The sequence below is a fragment of the Lynx rufus genome, unplaced genomic scaffold (assembly GCF_022079265.1).
Source record: "Lynx rufus isolate CCGP_SWC_20201006 ecotype Redwood Valley unplaced genomic scaffold, mLynRuf1.p SCAF_8, whole genome shotgun sequence".
NCBI lineage: Eukaryota > Metazoa > Chordata > Mammalia > Carnivora > Felidae > Lynx > Lynx rufus.
This window is the reverse complement of record NW_025814896.1, coordinates 6,609,724-6,619,797: the sequence shown is the minus strand read 5'-3', so window position 1 is coordinate 6,619,797 and position 10,074 is coordinate 6,609,724. Positions and strand designations below refer to the sequence as shown.

Genomic DNA, 10,074 nt, shown 5'->3' with positions numbered 1-10,074 from the left:
AAGTCATGATCTCACTGTTTGTGAGTTTGAGCCCCACATAGAGCTCCATGCTCACAGCATGGAGCCTGCTTAGGATTCTCTCTCTACCCCTCCCTGCTCGCTCACTTGAGCTCTCTCTCTCTCTCTGTCCCTGCCCCCCCCTCCCCAATAATCTTAAAAAAATTTAAGTTGCTCTATTGAGAATAAACAGAAGTGGTATTCCTTATGCCCCGAGGCACACTGAGGTCCCCACCCAGGCACATCTTTTATTTTAGTAGAAACTGCCAACAATGAGACTATTCACAAACCTTAGGAGTGCCTGTTGACTGTTCTCCCAATATTCTCTCCTGAATTTGGTATCTTTTTAGTTCTTGTTAATCTAACCAGAAAAATGGTACTGGAGTCTCATTTTTGATTTGCATTTCTCCAACTCCCCAGAAGGACGGACATCTTTTCATACGTTTATTATCCGTTTGTATTTCTTCTTCACTGCTTTTCTGTTCATATCTTCTGCCCAATATTCTAAGAGGTAATTCATTCTTTTCTTATTGATCTGAAAGAATTCTTTTTCTGTAAGAGACAGTAACCATTCGTAGTCTACGGCAAATGTTTTCTTCCTGTCTTTTTGCTTTGCTTCTGGTGCTTTTTTTTCATACTCTAAATTTTGGATTGCCCATCTTGTTAAGAAATCTCTCCACAGTTTTATAAATATTTAACAAGCTCTTCTATTTCCTTATGCATATTTCTTCTATCTTCTATACACCCACACACAGACGATAGTCAGATGATCGCTAAATCCATCTGGAATGCGCGTGCGTGTGTGTGCACGTGTGTGTATGTGTGTGTGCGTGTGCGTGTGTGTGTGTGTGTGCGTGTGTGTGTGTGCGTAGGAGCAAAGGGATTTGTGCTTCCCGAGTTCACAAGATCCTCGTGTGCAGCACCAGACTTGACATGAACCAGGCAGTGAAGTCTACTGCTAAATTCTGCCTTCCACACTTTCCAGCTCGAAAGGCCTCCGCAGCCCTGGCCTCCCTGGTTCCCTGCTCCCCCCGCCTCCAATCCGCTCTCCACCCTGCAACCTAGAGTCTTTCTACAGCATGGACCCCCCTGCCGTTCAGCAGACGGTCCAAACTCCCACATATGGTGGATACTGTCCCTCTGGATCCAGGCACTTCTCACCCTTTGTTAAAAATAAAAACCTCAGGGGTGCCTGGGTGGCTCAACTAGTTAAGCGCCCGACTCCTGGTTTCAACTCAGGTCACGATCTCACAGTTCGTGAGTTCAAGCCCCACATCAGGCTCTGCACTGACAGCACAGAGTCTGCTTGGGATTCTCTCTCTCTCTCTCTCTCTCTCTCTCTCTCTCTCTCTCTCTCTGTCTCTCTCTCTCTCTCCACTCGTTCTCTCTCCAAATGAATAAATATTAAAAATAATAATAATAGAAGAAATAAAGACCTCTGCACCCTCATTTCTCAAATTGTGTCTCCCAACTCCACACTCTAGCCAAACTACTTTCGGTTCCTCAGAAACACCAAGCTTCCTTGTAAAATAACTAAATCACAGGGATGAAAAACACAGCATAGGGAATATGGTCGGTAATTCTGTAATAACATCGTCTGGTGACAGAGGGTGACTACAGACCCTGAGCCGAGCACTGCTTGTTGGGTCACTCTGTTGTACACCTGAAACCAATATAACAATGTGTGTCAACTGTACTTCAATTTAAAAACACACACACACACACACACACACACACACACACACACACACACACCAACCTCCCTTCTCAGTAGACCTCAATCCTGGCTCTGCCCCAGCTCACCTGTCGAAATCGAACACACGTCTGTGCAGGTCCTCCTACCCCTCCCTGGTGATCCTGATTCAGGAGGTCAGGTGGGTCCTGACGCCCCTAGTTTATGATGATCCCCACGGCCAGGGTGAAGAGCCAGTGCTCTCTGTCTCCAGGTTTGGGGCATGTGACTCCCTCTGCCTGGGACCCTTTTCTACCTCCTTCAACCCCAGCCCACAACGCACGGCGGGATACGGTCTCTTCTTCCGCCAAGTCAAGGCTTAGATGCCCGTTCTTCCAGAACTTTCACAGACCATCCAGGGCCGGAACCCCACCCCCCACGCGCCCCCCAGCCCCCCCTGCCGCCATCACCATGCATTCATCACAATGAAACACAGCGGCCTGATTTCCCTTCTCCCACCTCGGACACCCACCAAGTCCGGGAGAAACCGCGATGGTGTGGAGGTCGCACTCACCACTATGTCCCCTGCACCCAGCAGAGAGCTGACACAGAGTAGGTGCTCCATAAGCGACAGCTATTTAAAAAAAAAAAAAATGAATGAACAAACTGGATGAATGGATGCCTGTGGCAGTTTCCATGACAAACACGAAGTGCTCAGCCAAGCCAGCCCACAGGTGAGCAGTCTGGCCTGCAGAGGGCACCAGCCTGCTTCCTCATCTCCCTGCCCGAGCGGGTACCTGCTGCCAGTCAAGAGAGGCGTCCGATGCTCAGTGGTCGGTTCACTGCACTGAAGACAAAGTAGGAGCTGTCTGCCTGCAGCCAGCGTATGAAGACCGAGACTTCACCCCTCCCTCCTAGCAACAGGTACCACGTCCCCGGTCCTGCTATGAAGACAGCCGAAACTGTGGCAGCCAGAGGCGGGTTTTTCCATTCCCAGGTGGGGAAAAGGTAAGAGGGAGACAGAAGGAAGGCGACCGAGAAGAGTGTCCGTAAAACTGCTTGTCCTGCAGAAGCAGAGGAAAAGTTCTCCTGTCTGTCTCCAGGCTGACTTTCTCTCCCTCTCTCCATCCTGTTATTGTGGGGGAGAACCAGGCCTCGGTCTGGACTGGACGGGCATCGACAGCAAGCATCTGGAGGGAGATTTTTCTTTTTTTTTTTTCTTTCCAGGAAGCAGCCAGCAGCAGCAGCAGCAGCAGCAGCCTCCGGACGTCGCTGGAGCCCCCGCTCGGATCAGCCCGTCTGTTAGCAATGAACGCCTCGTGCTGCCTGCCGTCTGTGCACCCAACGCTGCCCAACGGCTCCGAGCACCCTGCCAGCCCTGCCTTCGGCAACCAGAGCGGCAGCGGGTTCTGCGAGCAGGTCTTCATCAAGCCCGAGGTCTTCCTGGCGCTGGGCATCGTCAGCCTGCTGGAAAACATCCTGGTCATCCTGGCTGTGGTCAAGAACGGCAACCTGCACTCGCCCATGTACTTCTTCCTCTGCAGCCTGGCGGCGGCGGACATGCTGGTGAGCGTGTCCAACGCCCTGGAGACTGTCATGATCGCCGTCGTCAACAGCAACTCCCTGGCCCTCGGCGACCGGCTCATCCAGCACATGGACAACGTCTTCGACTCCCTGATCTGCATCTCGCTGGTAGCTTCCATCTGCAACCTCCTGGCCATCGCCGTGGACAGGTACGTCACCATCTTCTACGCGCTCCGCTACCACAGCATCATGACCGCGCGGAAGGCCCTCGCCTGGATCGCGGCCATCTGGGTGAGCTGCGGGGTCTGTGGCGTGGTGTTCATCGTCTACTCCGAGAGCAAGATGGTCATCGTGTGCCTCATCACCATGTTCTTCGCCATGCTGCTCCTCATGGGCGCCCTCTACGTGCACATGTTCCTCTTCGCCCGGCTGCACGTCCAGCGCATCGCGGCACTGCCGCCCGCCGACGGGGCGGCCCCGCCGCAGCACTCGTGCATGAAGGGGGCTGTGACCATCACCATCCTTCTGGGGGTGTTCATCTGCTGCTGGGCCCCCTTCTTCCTCCACCTCGTCCTCATCATCACCTGCCCCACCAACCCCTACTGCGTCTGTTACACCGCCCACTTCAACACCTACCTGGTCCTCATCATGTGCAACTCCATCATCGACCCGCTCATCTACGCCTTCCGGAGCCTGGAGCTGCGTACCACCTTTAAGGAGATTCTCTGCAGCTGCAACGGCATGAACCTGGGCTAGGGCGCCAGGGCCCTGGACGCGCACGGTTCGGTCACTGTTGGCCCTGCGCCCGGCCAAGGTGTTTAGAAGGAAAAAAAAAAAAGAAGAAGAAGAAGAAATACTCAGAAGACGCAAAATCTGCCAACAGCCACGATCGCCCATGCCTCTTTGCTTTTACCCCTGCAAAGCCTTTTGCAGACAGACGTGGTATGTGACAGGCTTTCCGAAAGGATTCCAAAGTGGGTAAGTCACTGATTTCCCAAAGAGGCCCCGGCAGAACGCAGGGAGGGTGCTGCCCGTATTCATTTCCGTGCACCTGGGGTCCGGAATGCCCACCTCCCTCACCAGCTTCCTCCCCATGTCTCCCTGCCACCAGCCAGACCGGACAGAAGGACTCCCGTTGACTCTAAGAGGGGTTCCGATGTCTCCCAAGCAAACCTGTCTCAGTTCTGGCTGTCAGCTGCTCGGATGGCCTCGCCTGTATTTCATAAGAGACTGAGCATTTGTTCTATTACTGTTTCCAGTAAAAACAGTTTCCTAAAAACACTGAGCTCTGTGTCAAAGAAGTGATGCTATGTATGCCCCTCTTCTTGACCCCCAGACCAGGCTCCCCAAGAAAACTAGCAAGGGGATGTAACCCACTTCTATTTCGGCTGCTGCTTTGTTGGGGGGTTCTTATGCACTGAGTCGAAGGCAGCTTTCACAATCCTAAGGAAAGACAGATACAGTGCTTTTGCAAAATCAACACATACCTGTGTACAAAGTATTTTGATACCTTGCTATTAAGGTATAATTTTCCCTATTTAAAAAAAAAATCTTCATTTCCTATTACTCCTTTTCCATCATTCAAGCAAGAGAGGGAATCACGGATTGGGGGCGGGGGCATGCATCTCAAGAAATTGCTTCACGGTAGCTTCGGAGAGTTTCAGAAACCGTGGAAATGCACGGGGCTTTCTTGTAATCTCTGCTTTGGCTCGTAGCAGCTGTGTCTCTATCACACGGCTTCCTGCATGCTACCCTACCAAAGGGAAACTTCTTGGTCCGCTGCTCCTTTTGTCCAACACGCTGTAAAAGCGGGGGCGACCCCGCTGTCCGTACCTGTACCTTACCAGCACAGCAATTCAATCTTGTGAGCACTGGGCGAGCTTTGCTGACTGGCACTGTCTCTACGTGCCATACATCACTGCGTGCTGGCCACACCGGTCAGACCCTTTCCTTCCCTGGACGGCTTCAGGCTGTACTTTCTGGCTGTCCTCACACTGCCCCCACCAATGGATTCCTATCATATGCTGTGTCTTTGGTGCACAATCGTGTATTTTTCTCATGCTGGAATATACTGTGGGTTTTTGTTTTTTGTTTTTGTGTTTTGTACTTGAAGACATCCTGCTAATATAAGCAACATCGTGGGGCTCTCGCTTTGACTGTGATGTTTGGAAACAATAAAAGGCTTCTGTGGCTGCTAAACGTGTGACACATTAAAATACACCACCGGGAAGTGCCCTGGTGACTTCCACACCTGGCCATCATCAAACCTTACACTGCAATTCTGAGTATTTTGTAAATGGTATAAACACTGCCATTGACCACAGTGATCACTGGGATCTTGTTCCCTTGCAGGGCAATGCCTTTTAGCCAAACCACAAAATTCTCCCATTTAGCTTCCAAAAATACCAGGCTGTCGTTCCTGGGCCACTGCCACTCTCCATTATTTTCATCGAGACACCAAATAATAGGTCTTGTCCATTGCCACTCTCGGCCAGCAAATGTGGAAAACGAGAGATCAGGTTCTTTGAAAATTGTGTTAACAGCTATAAAAATTATGATGCCCTTTTTCTGTGTAAACAAGATAAAAATAACTTTTCACTCTCTGCTATCAGCTTTCACATCACTTTGCTTACCCTCTCAACAAACTTCTAACACAGATGAGTCGCTTTACAGATGAAGAAACAGTCCCAGAGGGCTTATGCGGTTGTTGGACAACACCCAGCTCGTTAGGGTCACAGTGCATTTTGCATCCCGGTGCTGATGTCCCTTTGCACCAACACAATGCTGGCAACAGGTTTCTATGTTCGAACCTGACTCAGCTCTCCTTGCTATATACATTTTTGCCTAAAGTAGCACGTCCAGACGTCAACGCCCACAAGAATCACCTGGGATCTTGTTCAAGTGAAAAATTCAAATCAGCAGGTGTGGGGTGGAGCCTATGATTCTGCATTTCTGACTCCGACAAGCCCCCAGTGGGATACAACTGCTGGTCTAGGGACCACCTTTCACAAAGCAAGGGCATAGAGGACTTTCAGATGAGCATAACGGAAACCCAAAAGTATTCATCTGCACAGACTGCTGACCCCATGCCAAGGAGTGTACTAGGTGCTATACAGGCATTTGTTTCTCTGACCTCTGCAATAACTCCATGAGACAGATACCATGATCACCCTTATTTTGCAGATGAGACATCTGAAATGCAGAGATTAAGGAGCTTATCTATGAAAATCCAGCTAAAAGCAGAGAAGCAGAGGTCCATACTCAAGCTGCCCAGCCCACATCCCCAAGTCCAATGCCAATGCCCCAGCACCTCTCGTGGGAACAGTATAGATGGCTGAGCCATGACCCAATGACCTCAGAGGCACGTGCTGCCATGGAGAGAAACTAATGCGTATTTCTACAACTCAAGAATCCAGGATTTCATAATAGAGTTTCCATAGAAATGTCGTAAAAACCAAGAGCCAATTAATCATTTTATTTGCTCTCCTTTTCCAAAGCCTGTGGGGAGCCCTGGGAAGTACATCCCTTACTGGGGGGGGGGGGGGGAACGACCTTGAATGTTAGGCTGCCAGGGCCACTTTCCCACATCTTCACATGGGAACTCACTGGACATTTTAAGCAGCAGGAGTCAGATTTAAAACAGGAACCCATGGGGGAGGAGAAGAAAAAAAAAAAAAAAAGAGGTTAGAGTGGGAGAGAGCCAAAGCATAAGAGACTCTTAAAAAATGAGAACAAACTGAGGGCTGATGGGGGGTGATGGGTATTGAAGAGGGCATCTTTTGGGATGAGCACTGGGTGTTGTATGGAAACCAATTTGACAATAAATTTCATATATTTAAAAAAATAAAATAAGATAAAATCTTAAAATAAACATATCAACAAATAAATATAAATAAATAAGCAAGCCTAATCTGGGGATACAGAAGCTCATCATGATTCTAGGCAGGATCACTTCGGTGGTTGACGCCACGGGTCTCTAGAAATCGTCGCCTGTTGTCCTCACTTAAGTTGAACTTTTGAGCTTAATTCTGACCGTTTCTGAAAGGGCTGGGGGCTACAACATACTCAAGCCTCCTTGGCTGAAAACCTTCACCTGCCCTCACCTCCGCCAAAATCCATTCTCCATGCAGCAGCCAGTGCAATCCTTTAAAAACATAAATCACATCATATCACCTTCCTGCTAAAATTCTTCAGTGGCTTCAAATAAAATTTCACTTCCTTACCTGGTCCTACAAAGCCTTAATGATCTGATCTCCTCTGGTAAATCCCCAATGCTCCCCTGGCCCTACTTAACCACCCCCACTGGACTCAGTCCTGCCCCAGGGCCTTTGAACCTGCTGTTTCCTCTACCTCAATTCTCCTCACCCTGTATCTTCCCATGACTGGCACCTTCTTGTCATTCAGGCTCCAGCCCAATCCTCAGAGATGCCTTCACTGACTACTCTTTCGCAAGAAGACCCCAGGTATTCACATGAGGTATTATTTTATCACAGACCTTGTTGCCATCTTGTACTTTCTTGTTAGTTGATTCATTTAATTCTCATCAATCTCTCCCACCATATTCTTTATGGGACCAGCATGTAGAACTGGTCAATAAAGAATTACGTGTTAAATGAAGAAGTGACTTCATGCATACACTCAAATACGAATTCAAGTCTAACCAAAGAGAAGGAAATCTGCGAGTGATCCTCAGATTTGGTGAGTATCCGTACCGAATGTGGAGTCTCAGAGAAACAGCCCAATCTCGAAAACTCACGACCTACCAGATCAGAAGTCGTGCCAGGCATCTGCAATCTTCAGGATCCGCTGTCGACTACGATGCACACCATACTATGAGAACCACCTACAGGCACTGCTCATTTCTGAAGAATAACAAAAACCAGCACCCCGGGAGCTTCAGTCTCGTTCCTGTCACCATTTCTTGCCACGGTGTCAAGCACCAGTGGGTAAACGTGGGCCGTCCAAGAACCAGCATCAATCTAGAAGCTGAGAGCACCAGATGACACGCTGCGGAATGAAAGGGGAAGCCAACCTTTCTCACCTAAGAACACCCGTCTGGAGGGGCGCCTGAGGGGCTCAGTCGGTTAAGCATCCGACTTCGACTCAGGTCAGGATCTCATGGTTCGTGGGTTCGAGCCCCGCGTCGGGCTCTGTGCTGACAGCTCAGAGCCTGGAACTGCTTCGGATTCTGTGTCTCCCCCTCTCTCTGCTCCTCCCCTGCTCGTGCTCTGTCTCTCTCTCTCTCCCTGTCTCTCTCAAAAATAAACATTAAAAATAAAGCAAATTAAAAAAAAAGACACCTACCTGGAAGCCAAATCAATAATAATAATGAAAGACACTATAAGGTGTAATATGGGCCAGACACTGTGTTAAGCGGCCTGATACGTTAACTTGCTGAATTCTCACCTAGAGCCTAGGAGGTAGGCACACTATCATCGTAGCCTATAGAGAAGGAAGCTGGATGGTTTGGGCCCCGGCCACTGAGAAGGTGAGGGCAGCGCTGGCCCTCACAGACACCGTCGGGCTCCACAGCCCACGTGCTCACCACAGCACCCCAGCCGTGCGTGTTCCACACTCATCATTACCTGACTTGGCATCGGGCACGACGGGGCACAGACTCTACGTCCCCTCTAGGCTGGGAGGAGCATAATTCATACACTGTTGGTCCTCACCGAGAGCGGGGCTGCGTCACTGGAGCTCAATGAGCCCCAAGTGGGGTCCTATGACTCAGATCCATTCACTCAGGAAAAATCTGGGCGCCCGGAGCTTGAATGCTCTGGGTAAACAGGTCATTAACAACAACAGTAACTAATGCTTAGAGAGTATTTTAATTATATGCCAGATATCGTCCTTGGTGCTTCACGTTTTATCTCACTGGACCTCCAACCCGGGGCCATCTTGACCTCAGAGATCACTTGGCAACGTCTGTAGATGTTTTTGTGGGTCACATCTAGAGTGGGGGTGGTAAAGGCATCTAATAAATGGCAGCCAGAGATGCTGCTGAACACAGCACACAGGACAGGCCCCCACAACCAAGAATGACCTGGCCCCAAAGGGCAGCAGCACTGAGGTTAAGAAACCCCACCGTCCCGTAAATTAACTGCCAGTTCTCACCCTTTCACAGATGAGGAAAAGGAGCCTCAGAAAAGAGCACGCCCGGGGTTCCGCTGCTTCCCGAAAGCCCCACCACAGAACCCAGGTTCCAGACTCACCCCCACCATTCATTCAGCACGCTGAGGGGGCCTGCTTTGTGCTGGCACCTCCCGGGTGAGTGGGCCACCGTGGCGGGCAGGCGGACGTGGCCCTGCCCTGCCAGACTGCCAGGGTAGGAGGGAGACGACAGGTACGGTGACACCTGACACGTAGGAAGGGGACAGAGCGGCTCCTCCCCCAGCCAGGGACGCCCTTGAGGAGGTGGGAGTCAGGAGGGAGACGAATGAGAAACAAACGGAAGAAACCAGAGGCGGCACGAGCCAGGAACTGGAGGCGTCTCGGCAAGCCTGGAGGCCGAGGGCTGTGCCGGGCTACACGGCTGGCTTCTCCGACCGGCCACCTCGAGAACAGGCGCCCGGGGGCCTCCGGCAGGTCCTGGAATCGTCCCTCCCTGGAGACTATTCACAGCTCCCGGGAACCTTCCAGGCCCCAAAAGGGATTAGACACAGTGCCAGAAAACACCAGCTTCCCTAAGCCAAGTTCCTCTGCAGCTCTCCCGGGCGAGCCTCCCAGTGCGTCCCTCGCTGCACAGAGGCCATGCACGTGACCGGTCGCAGGACCCACGCGGTAGGTCCCGTGGGACATGCCCGCCAGCCCTGCAGGACTACCGCTCGAGCTCCCGGAGCCCCCTTCCTGCCACGGTGTGGAGGCAGGTCAGGGAGGTGCAG

General features: G+C 51.0%; 1 protein-coding gene across 1 annotated transcript; it reads left to right on the top strand.

The window, feature by feature from the left end:
* The first annotated feature begins 2,920 nt into the window (after window positions 1-2,920).
* Window positions 2,921-3,949, top strand: MC3R (melanocortin 3 receptor). Its single transcript, XM_047069751.1, has one exon. It carries the CDS (start codon window positions 2,978-2,980, stop codon window positions 3,947-3,949), a length of 972 nt encoding a protein of 323 aa, XP_046925707.1. The 5' UTR covers window positions 2,921-2,977.
* The last annotated feature ends 6,125 nt before the right edge of the window (window positions 3,950-10,074 follow it).

Bases quoted from the DNA above. Each gene is read 5' to 3' on its own strand.
- MC3R (XM_047069751.1), top strand. From the start codon at position 2,978: ATGAACGCCTCGTGCTGCCTGCCGTCTGTGCACCCAACGCTGCCCAAC.